The following is a 24,955-nucleotide window of genomic DNA, read 5'->3' as shown; positions in this document are numbered from 1 at the left end:
AAAAACTGACCAGATATAATGCAAAAAAAAATTATTTTCAGTAAGGGCTGTTGAAACATAGATTAAAAATCTATGGAAACTAAATAATCTAATCCAAAAGAACAAGTGAGTAAAAGAACAAATCATAGAAAAAATAAATAACATCATTAAAAAGAAAGACAATGAGACAACATTCAAAATTTCTGGGATTCAGCCACAGCAGTACCTAGTGGAAATTTTTTATTTCTAAACATTTGCATCGATAAAATAGAAAAAGAGCATATCAATGAACTGCAACCAAAAAACTAGAAAAAGAAAAAAATTAAAATCTCCAATTAAACAACAAATTGAAAGTCAAAGAGAGAAATTGATAAGATTGAAAGTAAGAAAATCATTGAACTAATAAATAAAAGTAGGAGCTGGTTTTCTGAGGAGAGAAAAAAAAACAGTAAAACAAATAAACCGTTGGTTAATCTGATTAACAAAAAAGAAAACCAAATTACCAGTATCAAAAGTGAAAATCATGAACTCACCACCAATGAAGAGGAAATCAAAGGAAGACTATTTACAAAAATATAAACTGCCTAGATTAACAGAAGAGGAAATGGGATATCTAAATAAACCTAATTTTAAAAAAGAAATTGAACAAGCCATAAATGAGCTTCCTTTAAAAAAGCATTGGGACCAGATGGATTTACAAGTGAATTCTATCAAACATTTGAAGATTAACTAATTCCAGCATTAAATAATTTGAAATAGTAGGCAAAGAAGAAGTCCTTTTATAAAACTCCTTTATAAACTCCTTTTATCACAACAAGTATGATACTGATACCTAAATGAGAAAAAGAAAAACAGAGAATTATAGACCAAGTTAACTAATACATATAGATGCAAAAATCCTAAATAAAATATCAACTAGAAGACTATAACAATATATCACAAAGACTATACATGGTGACCATGAGGGATTTATGCCAAGATGCAGCCCCTCAATTGCCACTTCTTTGCCACCACAAGAAGACCTGCTATAGGAGGCTCTCAGAAAAACCTAGAAACACTTACACGGGTTGATGAAAAGTGAAATGTACTGGGGACAAAGTAACAACAATATTGTAAGATGATCAGCTGTGAATGACTTAGCTATTCTCAGCAATACAATGATCCATGACAACTGAAGGACTTAGAATGAGAAATGCTATCCATCCCCAGAGAATGAATTGATGGTGTCTGAATACAGACTGAAGCAACTTTTGGATTTTTTTTCACTTTCTTTATTTTTCTGAGATTCCTTTTTTTGCCTATTTTTTTTTTACAACATGACTATTATGGATATGTTTTGGATGACTACACATGTATATCCTATATGAAAAAAAAGAAGAGCTGCTATAAATATTTGATAACATATAGGTTCTTTTTCTTTTTCCCTGATCAACTTGGGAAACAGTGGTATTGCTGGGTCAAAGGGTATGTATGCACAGTTTTATAACTCTCTGGGTATAATTCTAGATTGCTCTCCAAAATGGTTGGATCAGTTCACACTTCCACCAATAGCGTATTAAGGTCCCAATTTCTCCACATCCCCTGCAACATTTGTCATTTCCCCCTTCTATCATTTTAGCCAATCTGTTAGGTTTGAGATAATATCTCAAAGTTCTTTTAATCTGCATTTTCCTAATCAATAATGATTTAGAGCATCTTTTCATATGACCGTGTGTGTGTGTGTGTGTATATTTATATATATACAAACATACATATATGCGTGTATGTGATTTCTTTCTCCAAAAACTGTCTGTTCATATTCATTGACCATTTTTCAATTGGAGAATGACTCATATTCTTATATATTTGACAAAGTTCTATATATATTTGGGATATGAGACCTTTATCCAAGAAACTGTCCATAAAAACTTCCCCCAATTTTCTGCTTTCATCTTGACTACATTGGATTTATTTGTACAAAACCTTTTTAATTTAACATAATCAAAATTACCCATTTTACATCTTACAATGCTATCTCGTTTATTCACAAAACTAGAAGTAATGGGCGACATGTTCTTCTAGTTTTCTTATATCTCCCTTTATATCTAGGTCGTGTATCCATTTTGACCTTACATGGGCAAATGGTGTAAGATATTAGTCTATACCTAGTTTCGGCCAGACTGCTTTCCAGTTTTCCCAACAACTTTTACCAAACAGTGAGTTCTTATCTCAAAAGCTTAAATCTTTACATTTGTCAAACACAAGGTTAATATACTTAATACTATGTATTACATGTCCGTCTGTTCTACTGGTCTATTTCTTAGCCAGTACCAGATAACTTGATAATTAATGACTTCTAATATAGTTTAATATCTGCTACTGCTGAACCTCTTTCCTTTATATTTTCTATTAATTCCTTTGATATTCTTGACCTTTTCTTCTTCCAAATGATTTTATTATCATTTTTTCTAGCTCAAAAAAATAATTTTTGGTAGTTTAATTGAGATGGCACTACACAAGGAAGTTAGTTTACATAGAATTGTCATTTTTATTATATTGGCTCTGCCCATCCCTGAATAATTAATATTCCTCCAATTACTTAAATCAGATTTTATTTATATAAAAAATGCAGTTCCTGGGTTTGTCTTGACAGGCAAATTCTCGAGTATTTTATACAGTCTACAATTATATTTTTAAGTATTTTATTTTTTCTAGTTACATGTAAAGACAATTTTAAACGTTCATTTCAAAAAACTTTTGAATTCCCAATTTTTCTCCCTCTTTTCCTCCCTCCCCTTCCCTCTCTAAAACAGTAAGCAATAGGATATAGGTTATACATGTGCAATCATCTAAAACATAGTCTACAGTTATTTTAAATGGGGTATTTCTTACTATCTCTTCTTGTAGCATTTTGTTGGTGATATATAGAAATGATGATGATTTATATGGTTTCCTGTTACTCTGCTAAAATTATTAACTGTTTCTGACAAAACATGAAAATCATAAATGCTGGAGAGGATGTGGGAACACTGGAACACTAATGCATTGTTGGTGGAGTTGTGAACTGATCCAACCCTTCTGGAGAGCAATTTGGAACTTTGCCCAAAGGGCTATAAAAATGTGCATACCCTTTGACCCAGCAACACCACTTCTAGGGCTGTATCCCAAAGAAATCATACAAGTGGGGAAAGGACCAGTGTGTTCAAAGATATTTATAGCAACTCTTTTTGTGGTGGCAAAGAATTGGAAATCAAGGGGATGTCCATCAATGGAGGAATGGCTAAACAAGCTGTGGTATATGAATGTTAATGGAATAGTATTGCGCTATAAGAAATGAGGAACAGACAAATTTCATAATAACCTGTAAAGACTTATATGATCTGATTCTGAGTGAGGGGAGCAGAACCAGGAGAACATTATACAGGATTACAGACACACAGCATCTCTGATGACTTAACTTTGATAGACTTGGCTCTTCTCAGCAATGCAAGGTTCTAAAACAACTCCAAAAGACTCATGATGGAAAAAGCAATTCACATCCAGAGAAAGAATTATGGAGTGTGAATGCAGATTGAAGCAAACTATTTGTTCTTTTTGTTTGTTTTTCTTTCTATTTTGTTTCTTCTTTCACGTGGCTCATTCCATTGGTTATAGTTCTTCTTTACAACTTAACTATTGTGAAAATATGTTTAGTGTGAAGGTATATGTAGAACTTATATCAGATTGCATGCCTTCTTGGGTGGGAAGGGGGGAGGAAAGAGGGAGAAAATTTGAAAGTCAAAAACTTGAGGAACTGAATGCTGTAAACTAAAACTAAAAATTAATTAATTAAAAAATTATTAACTGTTTCAACCAGTCTTTTAGTGGAATCTCTAGGATTTTCAAAGTATATCATCATATTGTCTGCAAAGAAATAGTTCTCTTACCTCATTGCTTATTCTCATTCCTTCAATTTCTTCTCTTATTGCTATTGTTAGCATTTCTAATACAATATTGAATTATATTGGTGATAACAGGCATCTTTGTTTCACGTATGATCTTAATGGGAAGGCTTTTAGGTTATCTCTCACAAATAATTCCTGCCGATGGTTTTAGGTAAATGTTTTTTATCATTTTAAGGAAAAATCCATTTATACCTATATTTTCAAGTGTTTTTAATAGGAATGAATGTTGTATTTTGGCAAAAACTTTTTCATCATCTATTGAAATAATCATATGATTTTTGTCACTTTTATTATTGAAAAAATCAAAGATGTTAATAATTTTCCTTATGTTAAACCATTGCTGCCCTCCTGGTATATCCTACTTGGTGACAACCTTTGGAATATATTGTTGCATCTCCTAGCAGGTATTTTATTTGGAATTTCTGTATCCATATGTATTAGTGAACTTGGTCTATAAATTTCTTTCTCTGTTTTTCTTTTTCTGGTTTATGTATAAGCACCAAATTTGTTTCATAAAGGAGTTTGGGAATTAAAAAACAACAACAACATATAGTAGTTTGGTAGAACTCCTTCTTTGCCTATTATTCCAAATAATTTATTTAATGCTGGAATTAGTTGATCTTAAAATGTTTGGTAGAATTTAAATGCAAATTTATCTGGTCCTGATCCTTTTTTCTTAGGAAGCTCATTTATAGCCTGTTCAATTTCTTTTTCTAAAAAACGTTTACTTATTCTATTTCCTCTTCTGTTAATCTAGGCAGTTTATATTTTTCTGTTATATATTTTAAGTTAAATACTATTCATATTATACTTTCAAGTAAGAAAATTTTCATTCTGTAACTGCTTCATTTGCACACAAAAAAAATCTGTCCGTACCTGATCAAATCTCTAAAACAGTAATATTTCTAGTGTTTCTAAAATATCTAAGAAGTCTATGCTAGTTTCTTACAAGAATTTTGAAAATAACAGGATTGTACAGGTAATAAGTGCTAGTACATCGTTGTTGAAGTTCAAATAAGTTAACATTTATAAAGCAGTTAGCATAGTTCTTGGCACAAAATAGGTGATTAATAAATATTTGTTCTCTTCCCCCTTCCCTTGAAATTAAAAAAAAATTAAATAACCTAACAATAAACTCTGGAGTAAACAATTTCAAAGTAATTGCAGAATCACAACATATATAAATAAAAATAATCTGGCTTTGGTACTAAAAATCTGCAACAGATGCTTCTACAAGAAACATTTCTTCAGTAGAAGGGAACTATAAGTTTGATTGTTGCCTAGGCTATCACTCACTGTGTTGGCTGGCTTTATTCAACTATTTTTCTTTGTTAAAAGGTAAGGTTTAGGACAGGGGTGGGGAACCTATAGCCTTGAGGCCACATGTGGCCTTCTAGGTCCTTGGGTGCAGCCTTTTGACTGAGTCCAAGTTATACAAAACAAATCCTTGATTAAGGGGATTTGCTCTGTGTGAGGGTTGGATTCAGTCAAAAGACCGCACTTGAGGTCCTAGAGGGCCACATGTGGCCTTGAGGCCTCAGGTTCCTCACCCCCAGTTTAGGATATATCAGGTAAAAACAAGCATAAAAAATTTAAAAAGCAACAATAAAACTTTATTTTAAAAAAGAATACTAGAGTTACACATCACAGATCCAGGGTGGAATAAGAAAGGGATCTGCCCAGGTGAATGGAATTCCCATGTAGTGAAGCCCTGGACTGTACATGGAGACAGGAGGCAGTTCAGAAGCCAGCCACAATAGCAGCAGCAGTGTAGGTCAAACTCAGGTGCAAAGCAAGGTCTCATTTTCAGCATACAGACCACCCTGCACAGAAATAACCAGCCTGGGAATCCCAGCACAAAGGGGAGCCTGGAATTCTGTACAGCTTTCCAGGAGGCTGTTAGGAACGCAGTCCAGCAGCAATCTACTCTTCTTCAGATTCAAACCCAGGTCAGGAACTTGCAGAACTCAGACCAGAAGGTAGCAGTAAGATTTTGCTCTGGATCAAACCACTCAGAAGTACTGAAAGCTTGCAGATCTCCAGCCTGGCCCTGTGATCCTAGAATTGTTATGCCCTGCGGCCCCCCTCCAGTTTCTCCATCTTGCCCCAGCTCACCCCACTGTTTTTACTCCCATGTCCATGCACCCCACTGTTTGTGTTCCCTTCTCCATGGTAATAATCCTGCCTCAGCTTGTCCCACTGTTTGTGTCCCCATCTCCACAGAAAACTAATTGTGCTCTTTCCCTTTAAATACTCTATCCCTACCCCTACTTGCTACTGTTCAATTTGAGTAATTACTCCAAACAGCTGCACGCTTCAATAAATCCACATCTAAATTTATATCCAGGTCTCGCTTGCTTTTTTTTGGCACAACAGAATAACACAACAATAAATACCCCAAGAAACAGCAACAGGACCAGCTTCATATGAGAAGTGTGGCTGAGCTCAGGCTTAATATCGAGTCACAAAGTAGGCTGGAAGAATGGGCAAATAAAAAAAGAATCCACCATAAAGAACTACTATGGTGGCAAGAAAGCTGAAGATACAAATCCAAAAGAAGGAAAGGATTCTAAAACATCTATAAGCAAAAGCTCAGAGAAAACCACAGCTTGGGCACAAACTCAACTAAAATTCCTGGGAGAGATGTAGCAAGAGTTAGTGGGTTTTTTTTTAATTTAAAAAAATTTTTCTTCTAAATGAAAACACTTGAGGAAAAAATTGGAAGGAAAATGAGAGCTACTGAAGAAATAATTGGAAAAAGAATTAACAGTTTGGAGCAAAAGGTATAAAACTTTATCCAAACAACAAACTCCCCCAAAATTTGAATGGACCAAAAAGAAGCCTATAATTCCATGAGGCAACAAGAAATATTAAAACCAATTCAAAAGGCTAGAAGAACAAAATAAGAAAATGGAAGGTAAGTAAACAACTGACTTAGAAAACAAGTTGAGGAGGGAAAATTTAAGAATCACTGGATTATCAGAACATCATGACCAAAAAAAGAGCTTAGACATCATATTTCAAGAAATCTTAAAAGTGCCCAGATCTTTTAGAACCATAGAACAAAGTGGAAATAGAAAGAATCCACCAGTCTCTTCCTGAAAAAAAAAATCCTAAAATGAAAACTTCCGGAAACATTATAGCTGAAATCCTGAGCTTCTAGGTCAAAGAAAAAATACTACAAGCAGCCAGAAAGAAAGAATTCAAAGACTGAAGAGTCACAGTCAAGATCACCCAGAATCTAGCAGCCACCACTATAAAAGGACAGAAAGCAAAGGATATAGGCTTACATTACCCAGCAAAACTGAGTATAATTGGTGGGTAGGAGGAGGGGCAGAACTGACCTTTAATGAAACAGAAGACTTTCAAGCACTCCTGATGAAAAGATGAGAGCTACAGAGAAATTTTGAAATTCAAACACAAGTGAAATATAAAAAGGTAAAGAAATGAATGATCAATGACAAAGGACTGAAGAAAGATAAACTGCTTACATTCAAATATGGGGTCCCCTCTGACCCCTACCATTATCAGGGCTCATAAAAGGATCCCAATTAGACAAAGGATGGGAGTGGTTCTGTTCTATCCTGATGATCTTAAGAAAAAAAATGGAAAGAGAGAAGAGGAATACAACAGAGAGGGGAGGGAGGGAAAGGAAGGTTAGCAGAAATTATCTCACATAATCATGGCATGCAAGTAGACCTCCTTACAGACAAGAAGGAAGAGGTGAAGGACAGAAGCTGACACTTGAATCTCACTCTCATCTGTACAGGTCAAAAGAAAGAACACATGTATACAAACATACACTCATGCATCTGTACTCACAGTTGAGGGGAGACATACATTTCACTTAATAGAAGAGAGAGAAAAGCAGGGAAGCAGACTTGAGGGAGAGTAGACTACAGGAGGGATTAGTCCTAAGCAAAATGAATTCTAAGGACGTACAAAAATGTTTATAGTTCTTTTTTGAAGTGGCAAAGAATGAAAATCTGGAGGGCCCAAAAATTGAGGAATACATGAACAAGTTATGGTATCTAAATGTGATGGAATATTATTGTGCTAAACTCTTATCAGCATAACAACCAACTAAGATTCCAAAGTATTAATGATGAAATACGCTACCCATCTCCTGCTATAGCAGTGAAGGACTCAGAATGCAGATTTTTTTAGGGCATGGACAATGTGGAAATTTGTTATGATTGACTATGTTTTTAATGGTTTTGGTTTTCTTGTATTCTCAAAGGGAGAGAAGGGGTTTTACAGTAGAAGGATAAGAAGGTGAATTTTGGCAGATTAAAGAAAATGAGTGCATGTATGTGCATATATGTAAAAATCATTTTTTTTACAACACAAGGACCAACCACAATTCCTGAGGACACATGATAAAACATGATGCTCTCAGACTGGGACATAATTTTTTTAGACATGACCATGAGGAATTTGTTTTGCTTGACCATACATGTTTGTACCAGCAATTTTGTTTTTCTTGCTTTCTCAGTAGTGGGTGAAGTGAGGGAAGTAGGAGGAAGAAATGGTTCATCTTTTTTGAAAATAAAAATTGAATTTAAAAAAAAATACTGGTACCTCATTAAAAAGTAAGAAAACATCACATAAGAATGTAAATGCAGTAAACTAATTAGAACATGTAATAAGTCTAATTTAAAAAGAAAGATGATGGAAAAGTTAAGAGATTTTGCTTTCTCTGAAAAGTTCAAATTGTTTAAGTCATTAATAAATCTACAAATACATATAAATCTAAATTATTCTGAGACATGTCTGCCACACAATATCAAAGCACTATCTATTCCTCAGCAATACAAACAATACAAATTAATTGAGAAATGTATTTTCTACTTCATAAATTTTACTTGCATAATTTTGTGGTTTTAATTAAAATTTTACATAATATTTTTGTACTATTTATGCTACTTTTTAAAGCCAGTTTACAACAATTTTAATAACCTTAATATATACTTCAAGGGTAATACTATTGTGATCCAAATTTGCAGAGTGTCTAGAAGGGAAGTTTTCAGGCTACTTAATGCCATATACCCAATATGGCTACTTTTAACATTATTGTTAAGTATTTTAAAGTATATGATTACTTTCTCTCTGCCTTAATTTATAATATTCATATTTTAAAATTGTGTAACACAATTATAATATAAATAAAATCATGTTAGCTGACAATGTAAATATGATTAGTAACGTGATAATACTACTGTTTTCCAGACACAGCTTCCCTGACTTCCCTGACATAGCTTCCTCCCCCCATAGAACCTGGTTGTCCTCAGCTTCCCTGACCCAACTTTCTAGACTGCAGGCATAAAAAAGACCAAGCATGTGAAGTCAGGGCCTCTCAGGCTTGGTGAGTCACCATACTCTGATGACCTACTGAACATACAGTCTCTAGAGAGAGACAGGTGGGGCTGTGTCCAGAGAAGCCACATAGCATTGTAGTCTTGCTAAATACTCGTGCTGTGCTGGGAAAGAGAAAACTTCTTCCTTTGTTAAACGTTCTGGGACTTGGGAGTACCTCATTTTGTCGCAACCGTGAACCTGAACTATGTAAGAGAAACCAAAGAAGAGACAACAGCCTTGGGTAACTGAAAAAATAAGTTCTGCCAACTAAGCAAGTTTGTACATCACAGATTTTTCTTTAGGCCTTTCTCATCTTTAATAAAGGAAAAAAAAATACTTTATGTCCTAAATTGGGACTATGATCAGCACTTGGAATATAAACAGGTAAGGAAATGAAATGTAAGATCCACATGCTGATGACAATAAAAACAGATTATGGAAATATTAACAAACGTCTTCTTTGGCAGACTATTTTTAATCCTCTGATCAACTCTATCCAATAATGCTTCTTGGGAGGAGATGCCTTATGTGAGTCTCACACCGCAATTCTAGACTTTTCACTTTCATTGCATTAGCAATTTTAAGACACTGCTGAGGAGGCATTTCAAAGAAAGCACTGGCCTTGAAGTCAGGAGGACCTGAGTTCAAATCCAGACTCAGACAGGTACTAGGTGTGTGACCCTGGGCAAGTCATTTAATTCTGATTGTCTCAAAAAAAAAATATACTGCTCATAATTTTTAGAGGATTTTTTTAAATGTTATTTTATTTATTTAATATATTTAGTTTTCAGCATTGATTTTCACAAGAGTTTGAATTACAAATTCTCTCCCCATTTCTACCCTCCCGCCCACTCCAAGATGGCATACATTCTGGTTGCCCCATTCCCCAGTCAGCCCTCCCTTCTGTCACCCCACTCCCCTCCCATCCCCTTTTCCCTTCTTCTCTTGTAGGGCAAGATAAATTTCTACACTCCATTGCCTGTGTATCTTACTTCCTAGTTGCATGCAAAAACTTTTTTTTTTGTTTTTGAACATCTGTTTTCAAAACTTTGAGTTCCAAATTCTCTCCCTCTTCCCTTCCCATTCACCCTCCCTAAGAAGGCAAGCAATTTAACATAGGCCACATGAGTTTCATTATGTAAAACCCTTCCACAATACTCATGTTGTGAAAGATTAACTATGTTTTGCTCCTTCCTTACCTATCCCCCTTAATTGAATTTTCTCCCTTGACCCTGTCCCTTTTCGAAAGTGTTTGTTTTTGATTACCTCCTCCCCCCATCTGCCCTCCCTTCTATCATCCCCCCTTTTTTATCTTCTTCCTCCTTCTTTCCTGTGGGGTAAGATACCCAATTGAGTGTGTATGGTATTTCCTCCTCAGGTCAAATCCGATGACAGCAAGATTTACTCATTCTTCCTCACCTGCCCCGTCTTCCCTTCCTATAGAACCACTTCTTATTGCCACTTTTATGCAAGATAATTTACCCCATTCTATCTCTCCCTTTCTCCCTCTCTCAATATATTCCTCTGTCATCCCTTAATTTGATTTTATTTTTTAGATATCATTCCTTCATATTCAACTCACCCTGTGCCCCCTGTCTATATACATATATATATACATATATATACATATAGACACACACATATGTACATATATACATATATATATATGCATATTCCTTTCAGCTACTATGATATTGAGGTCTCATGAATCATACAGATCATCTTTCCATGTAGGAATGTAAACAAAACAGTTCAACTTTAGTAAGTCCCTTATGATTTCTCTTTCTTGTTTACCTTTTCATTCTCCTCTTGATTCTTGTGTTTGAAAGTTAAATTTTCTATTCAGCTCTGGTCTTTTCATTGAGAAATTTTGAAAGTCCTCTATTTTATTGAAAGTACATATTTTGCCTTGGAGCATGATACTCAGTTTTGCTGGGTAGGTGATTATTGGTTTTAATCCTAGCTCCATTGACCTATAATATCATATTCCAAGTCATTCGATCCCTTAATGTGGAAGCTGCTAGATCCTGTGTTATCCTGACTGCTTTTCCACAGTACTCAAATTGTTTCTTTCTGGCTGCTTGCAGTATTTTCTCCTTGATCTGGGAGCTCTGGAATTTGGCCACAACATTCCTAGGAGTTTTCTTTTTGGGATCTTTTTGAGGAGGCAATCTGTGGATTCTTTCAATTTCTATTTTACCCTCTGGCTCTAGAATATCAGGGTAATCTTCCTTCATAATTTCTTGAAAGATGATATGTAGGCTCTTTTTTTGATCATGGCTTTCAGGTAGTCCAATAATTTTTAAATTATCTCTCCTGGATCTATTTTCCAGGTCAGTGGTTTTTCCAGTGAGATAGTTCACATTGTCTTCCACTTTTTCATTCCTTTGGTTCTGTTTTACAATATCTTGATTTCTCATAAAGTCACTAGCTCCCACTTGCTCCAATCTCATTTTTAAGGTAGTATTTTCTTCAGTGGTCTTTTGGATCTCCTTTTCCATTTGGCTAATTCTGCCTGTCAAGGCATTCTTCTCCTCATTGGCTTTTTGGAGCTCTTTTGCCATTTGAGTTAGTCTATTTTTTAAGGTGCTGTTTTCTTCAATATTTTTTTCAGTATTTTTTTGGGTCTCCTTTAGCAAGTCATTGACTTGTTTTTCATGGTTTTTTTGCATCATTCTCATTTCTCATCCCAATTTTTCCTCTACTTCTCTAACTTGCTTTTCCAAATTCTTTTTGAGTTCTTCCATGGCCTGAGACCAGTCATGTTTTTCTTGGAGGCTCTTTGACTTAGTAGACTTCTTCTGGCTGTATGTTTTGGTCTTCTTTGTCACCAAAGAAAGATTCCAAAGTCTGAGACTGAATCTGAGAGTGTTTTCGCTGCCTGGCCATGTTCCCAGCCAACTTCCTTGACCCTTGAGTTTTTCAGCAGGATATGACTGCTTGTAAAGAGTACTTTGTTCCAAGCTTGAGGAGATGCGCTGTTGATTTCAAAGCTATTTCTATACAGCCAGCTCTGCCACACCAGCACTCCTCCTTCCCCAAGAACTGCCAACCCAGACTTGACACAAATCTTAAGCAGGCTCTGCGCTCCTGCTCTGATCCGCCACTTAATTCCTCCCACCAGGTGGGCCTGGGGCCGGAAGCAACTACAGCTGCAGTTCTGTAGCTGCATCACCCCCACTGCCCCTAGGGTGGTGGCTGAACCCCGAACTCTTTTCACTCTGTCCCCGGCAGCTTTTCCCACTAACCTTCTCTGTTGTCTTTGGTGTTTGTGGGTTGAGAAGTCTGGTAACTTCTGATTCAGGGCGCTAGGGCCTGTTCCGCCCGGCTCCTGGTCTGGTTGGTCCTGCCACTGCCCACGCTGGGCTCCACTCCCCTCCGCTCTGTGCGTGACAGACCTCACCCAGCTACCATTCAGGCTGTCCTAGGCTGGAGCCCTGCTTCCCTCTGCTATTTTGTAGGTTCTGCAGTTCTAGAATTTGTTCAGAGCCATTTTTATAGGTTTTTGGAGGGACTTGGCAGGGAGCTCACACAAGTCCCTGCTTTCCAGTCGCCCTCTTGGCTCTGCCCCGCAATACTGCTCATAATTGCCCACCATTCTCCTCTATAGTGTTTTACAAAGGAATCTGAGTTCTAAACTAGCGTTGCTTTTTGTAGTTATCTCTCTCTACTTGAGAAGCAGGTCAAGTGTTTGCTAGCTAAGGCAATTTTAGAGACCTTTTGGATTCCTCTTTGCAAAGTTTTGCAATAACAAAGCAGATACCCATCAATAAAAGAATGGCTAAACAAACTGTGGTACATGAATGTAATGGATTATAACTGTGCTATAAGAAACAAAGCATATGATAAATGTAATGAACCATGGAAAGATTTACATGAACTGATATAAGCAGAATCAAAAAATATATACACAAAGACTACAAAACCATAAATGGAAAGGACAACCATCACAAAATTGAAAGTGAATGCTGCAGAATAACAAAGAATAAGCATGACCTTAAAGAAGAGACAAGAAAGAGCACCAGACCCAACACGGTGGCCAGCAGGAGGCTGGTGAAGGAGCTGGAAGAAATACGAAAATGTGAAATGAAAAACTTCTCTAATTCCTAGTTAATGAAACTAATTTATTGATTTAGCAATGCTTTATTGTTCCTAACAACATTTCATAACAATGTAAACTTCAGAATCGAAATCAACTTCCCAGCGGAGTATCTATTCAAACCACCGAAGATCACATTTAAAACAAAGACTTACCACCCTAACATTAATGAAAAAGAGCAGTTCTGTCTGAAAGTAATTAATGCTAAAAACTGGAAGACAGCAACCAAAAGTGACCAAGTCATCCAGTCCCTCATAGCAGTGGTGAACAAACTCCACCCCTAGTACCCTCTTCAAGCTGACATAACTGAAGAATACTCTAAGGAGCACAAAAAATTATGTAAGACTGAAGAGTTTACAAAGAAATGTGGCGAAAAGTGACATGTGGACTAAATAATTTGTCACTGATTCCAAACCAGGGAAAGCAAAGACCCAAAGCAGTGTCCTTCTAATACCTCACACCCAAGACTCTTTGGTAAATTGACAGGTGCCACTCCTAGCCTTAACTTGTGGAAGTTATTAGCTTTCTTTTTTTAAAAAAAAAATTTTAAATTAATTTATTTTTAGTTTTCAACATTCATTTTGTAAAGATTTTGAGTTACAAATTTTCTCCCCGTCTCTCACCTTCCACCACCCCAAGATGGCATGCACTCTGATTACCCCTTTCCCCAGTCTGCCCTCCCTTCTATCACCACCCCTTATCCCCTTCTCCCTTACTTTCTTGTAGGGCAAGATAGATTTCTACACTCCATTGCCTGTATATCTTATTTCCCAGTTGCATGTTAAAACAATTTTGAACATTTGTCTTTAAAACTTTGAGTTCCAAATTCTCTCCCCTCTTCCCTCCCCACCCACCCACTCTGAGAAGGCAAGCAATTCAATATAGGTCATACCTGTGTCATTATGCAAAACACTTCCATAACAGTCATGTTGTGAAAGACTATATTTCCTTCAAACCTATCCCACCCCCAATTTATTCTATTTTCTCCTTTGACTATGTCCCTTTATAAAAGTGTTTGCTTCTGACTACTCCTCCCCTAATCTGCCTTCCCTTCTATCATCCTCCCCCTTTTATCCCTTTCCCTCCCCCTACTTTCCTGTAGGGTAAGATACCCAATTGGGTGTGTATGTTATCCCCTCCTTAAGCCAAATCCGATGAGAGTAAGGTTCACTTATTCCCTTTCACCTCCCCCCTCTACCCTTCCATTATAACAGCTTTTTCTTGCCTCTTTTATGTGACATAATTTACCCCATTCTATCTCTCCCTTTCTCCTTCTCCCAATACATTCCTCTCTCACCCCTTAATTTTTTTTAGATATCATCCCTTCATATTCAACTCACCCTGTGCCCTCTGTCTATATATATATATCAATATTCCCTACAACTACCCTAACACTGGGAAAGGCCTCATAAGTTACAAATATCATCTTTCCATGTAGGAATGCAAACAGTTCAACTTTAATAAGTCCCTTATGATTTCTCTTTCCTGTTTACCTTTTCATACTTCTCTGGACTCTTGTATTTGAAAGTTAAATTTTCTATTCAGCTCTGGTCTTTTCATCAAGAATGCTTGAAAGTCCTCTATTTCATTGAATGTTCATTTTTTCCCCTGAAGTATAATACTCAGTTTTGCTGGGTAGGCGATTCTTGCTTTTAATCCTAGCTCCTTTGACCTCTGGAATATCATATTCCAAGCCCTTCAATCCCTTAATGTAGAAGCTGCTAGATCTTGTGTTATCCTGATCGTGTTTCCACAATACTCAAATTGTTTCTTCCTGGCTGCTTGCAATATTTTTTCCTTGACCTGGGAACTCTGAAATTTGGCTACAACATTCCTAGGAGTTTTCCTTTTGGGATCTTTTTCAAGAGGCAATTGGTAGATTCTTTCCCTTTCTATTTTGCCCTCTGATTCTAGAATATCAGGGCAATTTTCCTTCATAATTTCTTGAAAGATGATGTCTAAGTGTAACAACAATGCTGCTAGCAGCTATTGTGCCTATGTAAGGCCAATAACACCAGCACATAGAAGGGCTACTAGCACAGGTTCTTTGATCCACTTTTCTAAGGAAAACAACTTTAAGGGGTTTACAATCTCACTTCAATTAAACATACATATATCATTCACTTAGTTCAGGGGGAAAAGCCAGCACCCTGAACTTCTTCAGAGAGAATACAAACAGAAATCACAAACACACAATATATAAACAGAACAAACACAAATCAGTAGACAGGCTTCTATCTGTCTATAGCAATACATACAGTTAGCAGAGAGAGAGGCACCGATATCTGGGTTTTCAAAGCTGAGGGGCTCCGTGACGGCTACCCAGAGTCTCGTCTGCTCAAATCACATGACACTCTTCCAGTGAGAGCCCCAAAACAAAATGCCAGCCTCAGAGCTTATATACCCTGTTCAGGGTCAGAGGGTGTCACAACCATGAGACTCAAACCCATGCAACCTAAGCCTTCCCTTGACTTAAGCAGGTCATCAAAGACTCTTGATCCAATCAGAGACTTTTGACTGAAACAAAGGCAAGACTCATCAAAGGTACTTGATGGCTTTAGTGCTGAGAAGCACTCAAACAAAAGACAACAAAAGTGCACTTTGCTTGCCATTCCTTTGAAAGGCAAGAATTATCAAAGGTACCGACTGCTTTAGTGCTGAGAAGCACTCCTAAAGAAAAAAAAAAGGCAAAAAGTCCCACCCTGATTACCATCACTCTAGGCTCTTTTTTTGATCATGGTTTTCATATACTCCAATTTTTAAATTTTCTCTCCTGGATCTATTTTCCAGGTCAGTGGTTTTTCCAATGAGATATTTCACATTGCTTTCTACTTTTTGTTCCTTTGGTTTTGTTTTATAATTTTTTGATTTCTCATAAAGTCATTAGCTTCCATTTGTTCCATTCTAATTTTTAAGGAATTACTTTCTTCAGTGAGCTTTTGGACCTCCTTTTCCATTTGGCCAATACTGCTTTTTAAGGCATTCTTCTCCTCACTGGCTTTTTGGACCTCTTTTGCCATTTAGGTTAGTCTATTTTTTAAGGTGGTTATTTTCTTCAATATTTTTGGGGTCTCCTTTAGCAAGCTGTTGATTCATTTTTCATAATTTTCTTGCATCACTCTCATTTCTTTTCCCAATTTTTCTTCTACTTCTCTTATTTGATTTTCAAAATCCTTTTTGAGCTCTTCCATGGCCTGCAACCAATTCAAATTTTTCTTGGAAGCTTTTGATGTAGGATCTTTGACTTTGTTGTCTTCTTCTGGCTGTATGTTTCGATATTCTTTTCACCAAAGTAAGATTCTACAATCTGAGTTTTTTTACGTTTTCTGCTCATTTTCCCAGCCAATTACTTGACTTTTGAGCTCTGGTATGACTCTGCTTCCAAACTGAAGAGTGCGCTGTCCCAAGCTTCAGGGGTTTTATGCACCTGTAAATTTTCAGTTTTTCTGGGGTGGTATGATCCAAGAAGAGGTGTATACTCCTCTCCTAGCCTGTGCTCTGGTCTGTGAGTGACCTCAAGCCTTGGAACTGTGCCCTGGAACTGTGAGGAGGATTCCCTCTCCACAGCCACAACAAGGTCTGCCACACCAGTGCTCCTCCTCACCCCAGGACCACCAAGCCTGACTGCGACCCAGATCCAAGCAGGGCAAAGCATGAAAATCCTGCCTCAGTGCCAGCAAAGAGATCCCTGCACTCCCACTCTGATCAGATGGTTGATCCCCCCACTTTCTGTGAGTCTGGAGCTCTGGAAGTAGCTGCTGTCGCTGCCACCACTGCCGCCACCACCTCCACCACGGGGCTGGGGCCAGACTCTCACCCAGGTCTGAAAAAATTTTCCCACTGACCTGCTAAGTTGTCTTTGGCATTGATAGGTTTAGAAGTCTGGAAACCACCAGAGCTGCCAATGATTCAGTGCCCTGATGGCTGCTCCCCTCAGTCTGCTCTGGCCTAGTCTGTGCTAGTGCAGCCCAGCTGTACTTCGCTCCCAGCCAGTGCGATAGATCCTTCCTGTCAGCCTTCCAGGATGTCTTGGGCTGGAGACTTGTTTCACTCTGTCATTTTGTGAGTTCCATAGCTCTAGAATTTGTTTAGAGTCATTTTTTACAGGCATTTGGAGGCATTTGGGGGAGAGCTCAAGCATGTTTCTGCTTTCACTCTGCCATCTTGGCTCTGCCCCCAGGTACCTTCTATAGCTTTCTTAATCAAAAGTGGTCTAGGTAAACCTGTGAAAAAGGATTAACAATTTAAGGTGTTACAGTTCTACTATCTTTGTTTTAAAAATCACTGCTTCATAAAATTGGGAGAAAATCTTTACAACCAATGTCTCTGATAAAGGTCTCATATCTAAAATATACAGGGAACCGAGCCAAATTTATAGGAATAAAAGCCATTCCCAAATTGAGAAATGGTCAAAGGATATAAACCGGCAGTTTTCAGAGAAAAAAATTAAAGATTATCTATAAGCACATGAAAAAATGCTCTAAATCACTATTGGTTAGAGAAATGCGTATCAAAACAACTCTTAGGTACCACATCTCTCCTGTCAGATTGGCTAACATGACAAAACAGGAAAAGGATAAATGCTGGAGAGGATGTGGGAAAACTGGAACATTAATACATTGTTGGTGGAGTTATGGTGGATCCAGCCATTCTGGAAAGCAATTTGGAATTATGCCCAAAGGGCTATAAAAATGTGCAGACCCTTTGACCCAGCAATACCACTCCTAGGGCTATATCCCAAAGAGATCACACAAGTGGGAGAGGGACCTGTATGTACAAAAATATTTATAGCAGCTCTTTTTGTGGTGGCAAAGAATTGGAAATCAAGAGGATGCCCATCAATTGGTGAATGGCTGAACAAGTTGTGGTATATGGATGTAATAGAATATTATTGTGCCATAAGAAAGGGGGAAGATATGGACTTTGTAATGACCTGAAAAGACCTACATGATATGATGCTGAATGAGTGGAGCAGAACCAGGAAAACACTGTACACAACCACAGACATACTGATTCTGTGATGACTAACTTTGATAGACTTGGCTCTCCTCAGCAACACAAGGTTCAAAGACAGCTCCAAAGGACTCATGATGGAGAAAGCTACATCCAGAGAAAAAACTGTGGAGTCTGAATGCAGACTGAGGCAAACTATTTGCTCTCTTTTTTTTTGGTTTTGTTTTTTCTCTCTCATGATTAATTCCATTGGTCATAATTCTTCTTTGCAACTTGACTATTGTGTAAATAAGTTTAATGCAAAGGTTTATGTAGAATCTATATTGGACTGCATGCCGTTTTGGTGGCCAGGGGGGAGGGGACAGAAGGAAAGAAAATCTGAAACTCAAGAACATGTAGGACTAAGTATTGTAAACGAAAAATAAAAAATCTAATTACAATAAATAAATAAATAAATAGAAATCGCTGCTTCAATGTGTTTTATAGGATGGTCTGTTCTTTTCTTGCCCAAATCGATTCCAAATCTTCAGTTTCTCTTCAGGTTTAAAACAGAGAATCAGTAAGTGGCACATACCCCTTGACTTTCCACATTCTCCTTTGTAGATATTATTTTATTGCTGTTCATTTTGGTCACACTCCATAACCATAGAACAATGCCCTGGAACTCCTTATTCAGCCTCTTCCCTTCCATGTTCCCTAAGGCCTAAATGCAAATGGCCTAACTTCCAGCAGTTCTATTGACTTCTCTAAGCTTTGTGAAATATAGATTGAGTTTGTAACATATCAGTAACCCAAATGAGGCCAAACGCAAGGGTGAAGTTGGTAATGAAGAAGGAGTCTGACTGCTGTATGATGGCTGATTTCATCACAATGATGAGATTAAACAGATAAACCTCTGAAAAATAAATGAAATAAGATAATGCCACATACATACACTCCTTTGCATAGATGGCAGATCTACCTCCACAAATATATATGCAACATTGCACATATTTTCAGATTTTTTTAATGTGCTGATCAGTTTTACTGATTTTTTTTTCCTTTTTTTTTGCTTTAAAAAATATTCTTTGCTATATGGGATGGCTCTTTCTAAGAGGAGAAACAGAGAGGGATACCAGGAGAAATCCTGGCAGTGTTAAATAAAGGACATCAACAAAAATTTATTTCTAAAAAAAGTTACTAGTCAATGGTTGACAATTAAGATAACTTCTTTTTTCTATTTACCATTTTCTGGCATCAAGGGCTTATCTTAATAGATCAAGTTTAAGCTGTAGAAATGTACACAGAATCATTGCCTCTATGGGCTTTCTTTGCAATTGATGTTTGCATTAACCTTTGCTCAGACTAGTCAAAGGTTTACTAAACACAGACATCTGATTCTTATAACAGTGCCATTCAACAACTATATGCTGAAACACTACTTTACATTACAAATATATTATTCCCCATAATGCTCTTATTAGAAGCAACATTTTCTTAAGCCTAAAAACACAAACTAAATTCTACTAATCTCTCACTATTTTAATTACCAGTGCCACAATCTGACTCCAAACTACCTCTCCAGTCTTACTTTACATTATTCTCTTTCACACAATCTACATTCCAATCACACTGCAAAACCTCCTAAATGTTATCTATACTTACTTTATGAAAATTTAACTAACTCCTCACACAGGAAAAACCAAGGGTATGAAGAATGCCTAAGTGTCTAAACTGTGCAATGTGTTTGGATAAAGAGCCTATACAGTGGGTTCATCTTAGACAGGCACTACAGAGGGGCAACGTACTGGGCATAGAAATAAATAGAAAATAACAGGCTGGAAAGCATCTGAGAAACTATCAAGTGCTTTTAATGATCCTTAGCTTCTCCCCTGGCAAAAAAAAAAGGCCCTTTTTAAAAATACATTCTTTCGATGATGTTACAAAGCTATGAAAGACTGAATCCCAGAGTATCTGAAGAATAAAAATTGTAGGTCAATCAAAGGGAAAGAGAGGTACAGAAGACACAAATGGGTCACAGCATATCACCATTGAAGAACTATACAAGAAAAGAGGCAAAAAAGTTTCTCTCAGAAAAAAAAGAAAAAAAAAAGTTTCTCTCAGAAGAATGTTTGATCAGAAATGGCAAAGGGCTAGTCATGTGATGAGAATAAGGAAAAGTGGTGGATAGTCCATGTGTTCCTGATAGCCATATAATGTCAAGAGATCCAAAGGAAGGACCCCTGTGGAAGGTTAAAAAGCAAGTAAGGAGAAGAGATTCAATGAATGAGAAAGAGTGAATGGGCTGCAATCTGCATTGTTGGAGGAAGTATTTTCATTATCCAATGTGACTCAAGAGAATCTTATTTAGATTTAGAGTGAAGGGACCTTCAGTGCCATCCAATTCAACCTCCTCATTTTACAGATGAGGAACTGGAGGCCCAGAAAGGTTAAGCAACTCATCCAAGGTCATAAAGGTAGAAAATGTCAGGATTTCAATATGGATTCAATTCAATGAGCATTTATAAAGTGCCTACTACATGCCAGATACAGGATACAAAGGCAAAAATAAAACAGTCCCTGCCTTCAGGGAGTTCATATACTATGGGGAGGTAACAATATGTACATAGAAAATTAAATATAAAATATAACAAAGTAATTTCAATATGGAGATTACTAGTAACTGGGAGCAGTAGGATAGGCTTCCAAGCCTTGAAGGAAGCTAAAGAATTGATAATGCAGGTGAGGGGATTACAAATTCATCAAAATACTCAAGTAAAAAATGACAAATAGAAAGAATACAAAGAAATACATTTAAACTCATATGTAGTGATGTAAAGTGAAGAAAGCAAAACCAAAAGAATATGCACACTGAACTTAAAACTGCCTTGGGAAACAAAGGCTTAAGCAAAATCTTTATTCATTAATCCTTTATTTTTTTATTCTCACTAGATTTTAACCATAACACATACGCATTTAAAAACTTTCATTTTCCTCATATTCAATTTTTCTTTCAAAAAGTAGGCTACTCTTTCTACAAATATTTAAAGGAAAGTAGCAGATTAACATGATGTAAAATTAAATATATTGAAAAATCAAATCCTAGGCTTCATATTTAATGAATATGCTAGACTCCACATCATCACTTCAAGAAACTATTTCTATAATACAACAATTAATTCCAAGTATTCTTCCTATTTCCATACTAAACTGTTCTTTCAGTACTCACCAATATATAAAACCTACCTGGGCATTGTGGCTAGTTGTTATTTCCAATTTTTCTTTTTTTGCTCGATGGAGTTTCTTTCTCAGATCTGCAATGAAATCCAAGTCGGACTCATTGCTTCTATGCATTTCTTTTAAGTCAACAGCAGTATTCTTTAACCTATTAAATGAAATTATAAAATACAATTGTGGTATTTAAACTTTCCAATAGTTTTGCTAAATTGGCATAAGATACACATTTAATTTAAAATAAGAGCATTTCATCTCATAAAGAAAAGGAAAAGTTAACAAGAGAAAGAAAGGTTTTTCCAGTGTAAGATAGGGAAAATGCTAAGCTCCCTAGAAAACACACAGACTTTAGTTTATTGGTAGTATAAAACATCTCTAGCTTTAGCCACTTCCCTTATCCTCTTCATGTTCTCCTAATCCTCAGGGCAAAATAACCTCATAGTTGTGCTACCACAAATTTTTCCAAGTGAAGAATGGTTTTCAACAGTACTTCTTTCATACTTCTAAATCCTAAATTCCACATCATCATTTTCAGAAACTATTTCTACCTTCTAGGGGATCTCCCCACTTACTAAATTACTCTTTGAGCAACCCTACCAATGCATAATTTTATATTTGTTTTGCATTTTAATTTGCAATACTCAAAATGCTACAACTTTATTATATAAAATGGAAAATCTAATTTGTCTTCAGAACCCTATATCCAGTAAAGTTCCCCTCTTCTGCCCTTGACATAATAGTATTTAATTGTAAAGGAGTGATTACCAAGACAATACATCCATTAAGTAAAAATTCATCCCAATATCAGATATAATACCAATTAAAAACAACAGGTTTTCCTGCATTGGCCTTGCAAACCCAAATGTATATATTGATAGTATAGCTATTCCCATAGGTGTATTTTATATACCCCTATATAAAAATAGGGGTATGTTAGCAAATTTCCAGTTAACAGAAAGTAAACTTATTAATGTAACGATAAATGGAACTTCCATTTCTTTAGCACCTTAGTGCATGTTCATTCAACAAGTATTTACCAAATAACTGTGCTGAAGTATTAGGTGACGAAAAGAAAATATAAAAAATGGTCACTGTCTTCCAGAAATCTACCATCTATTTGGGGAACAATATATGACATACAATAGCCGAAAAGAAGAGATAAAAAAAATCCTACAAAAAGCACATAAATGAGTCCTCAATATACAACAATCTAGGGTTACATAACATAGGAATAAAAAAAAACCTTTCAATAGTCCCTGAGAGCATTACATTGTTACAACAAAAATTGATGTTCAAACCTAGCTTATAAAAAATAGACATTTTTTTTAAATACCCTGGATTATTTAGGAAAGATTCGACCAAATTCGGTATGCTCTTTTTTTTTAACAATACAGAAAAATATGCAATGTATTTGAAAAGGATGACCTTTAAAAAGTTTCTAAGTTTTAGATGGTTCTACCACTTACTACCCTTGGGACCCTGGATAAGTCACCTTCCCTTTCTGTTTTCTCATCTGTAAAAGAGGTTGGTCACTTCTAGCTCTAAATTCTATAAGCCTATGAACTTAAAAAAGTAAGCTTCAGCTACCAAAATTTTTTTAATCATATGAGACAGCAGATACCAAATAATTATGTAGACCAGATGGTTCCTTGACCTTGCCAAATAAATGAAGTATTATAATAATAATATTTTTCTAAAAATCATTAAATTCTTTCCCCTGCTATATGGAAACATTATTTTCAAAACGTTAAAATTTTTAAAATCCACAGGTGAACACTGTAATGATCTACGGAAGGTCTGAAATGCAATTAACTATGACACAGTTTTTTTATAGTATATCCAGAAAGAGCACAACCAAGTTTAAATGAAAGAATGCTTTTAACACAGATGAAGTAAAACCATAAAGTTCTTCTTCCATATGTCCCCTTGTATCCTCAGTAGTTCAGTGTATTGCTTTTCAATATATAAAACTCTAACGTTTGTATTGGCAAACATTTGACAAACGTGCTGCATTTTATCAAATCAAAAGGCAAAACACTCATTTGTATAGAGCATGCTATATTCATACTGAACTATGTTATAAAGCTAAATTTTCCAAGAAATAAAAATAACATTCAATATAAACTGTTCTGAAACAAGGAAATTCAGGAGTCATTGTTAAGAAAGATAAGGTTATACTGTATCAGGTTGAAATATACTAGAGCTTTGGAGGCACATACTATGGAAATATCTTCACAGAGAGGATATATAACAGACAAAAGAAATGCTGAGAATGTGATATCTGCTTTAAGACAGGAATTACTAGGGAGTTATCCACAGAAGGGAAGAGAGTCACTTAGAAGGCATGGTTTATCTCTATCTGAGTAACAAAGATCATAGATAAGGTACAGGTTAGAGGCCATATAATTCAATCCCCTCAATATAATTTTGAATGTGAAATTCAACTAATATGCATTTATTAAATGCCTTCTTAAAAGTACAGTTTTAAGTGCTAAAGATACTAAGACAAAAAAGAAGTCACATTTCTTAAGGAACTTCAACATACAATTGGAAAACATTGGATTTAATATTTCTGAAAGGGATGAACTGATAGAATTGAAAAGATTACTTAACAGTAAAAGTACTTAGGCTCATTGGATCACAGATGTCAAAGTGGAAGGGACCTCAGAGGCCACAGGGATCCCTTTGGTCCACTCCTCCTAATGTAATATAATATCCTGTGAAAGAGGCAGCCAAAAAAGACAAAAGGAGATATATCTGATCAAACTATCTCTTGCATGCATTAACAGAGTTTCATTTGAATTAAGAAGCTCATCTTTTAAAATGTCATTACCCCTCTAAAAGTTGTTTCCTGTAAGTCACTGAAGTAGCACTATAAATTAATATATTTAAATGTAAAAATAGTGGAGCATCATGTGGTGGTGAGAAGAGAGTTCAGCACAAATCTGGCCTCCAACAAGTCATCAACCCTCAACTTCCCCTTCCTCTGCAAAATAAGGATAACAATTCTTAGAGAATTAGAGAACCTACTTTCACAAGTGGTTGAAAGTATAAAGGAGAATGGATGGATATAAATGTAAGTTATCACTACCATTAACAGAAAGAATGTGAATCTCAACAGAAGACCGGGGTTTAAGTCCCATTGCCTGCTAGTGTTTGTATGACTTTGAATAAATTACTTAATCTCTCTGGGCTTCAGTTTATTCCCCTGTAAAATAGAAAAGTTGAACCAAAAGCTCTAAATCAGCAATGTCAAACTCAAATAGAAAGAGGGGCAACTAAGTCATTTAAGGATACCTACAGCCCCACACTGACTTAGAAAACTAAATATTACAATTATCTATATTGTATTGTATTTTTAGGTATTTTGTCAAATATTTCCCAATAACATTTTTATCTGATTTAATCCCTCTACTTTGCATCTGCTACT

At 36.1% G+C, this 24,955-nt stretch overlaps 1 protein-coding gene and 1 pseudogene across 2 annotated transcripts in view; one reads left to right on the top strand and one right to left on the bottom strand.

The window, feature by feature from the left end:
- The window catches only part of CCDC171 (coiled-coil domain containing 171), a 496,942-nt gene that overhangs the window by 454,955 nt on the left and 17,032 nt on the right, over positions 1–24,955 (bottom strand). For both annotated transcript variants that reach the window (XM_036739306.1, XM_036739307.1), the window contains exon 3: positions 21,538–21,676. In XM_036739306.1, the coding sequence (XP_036595201.1) occupies positions 21,538–21,676 (139 nt within the window). The remainder of the gene's footprint in view (positions 1–21,537; positions 21,677–24,955) is intronic.
- LOC118831069 lies at positions 6,813–13,739 on the top strand (annotated as a pseudogene).

Source organism: Trichosurus vulpecula, chromosome 9 (assembly GCF_011100635.1).
Source record: "Trichosurus vulpecula isolate mTriVul1 chromosome 9, mTriVul1.pri, whole genome shotgun sequence".
NCBI lineage: Eukaryota > Metazoa > Chordata > Mammalia > Diprotodontia > Phalangeridae > Trichosurus > Trichosurus vulpecula.
The sequence above is the reverse complement of the archived record's forward strand: the minus strand, read 5'-3'. Positions and strand labels throughout refer to the sequence as shown.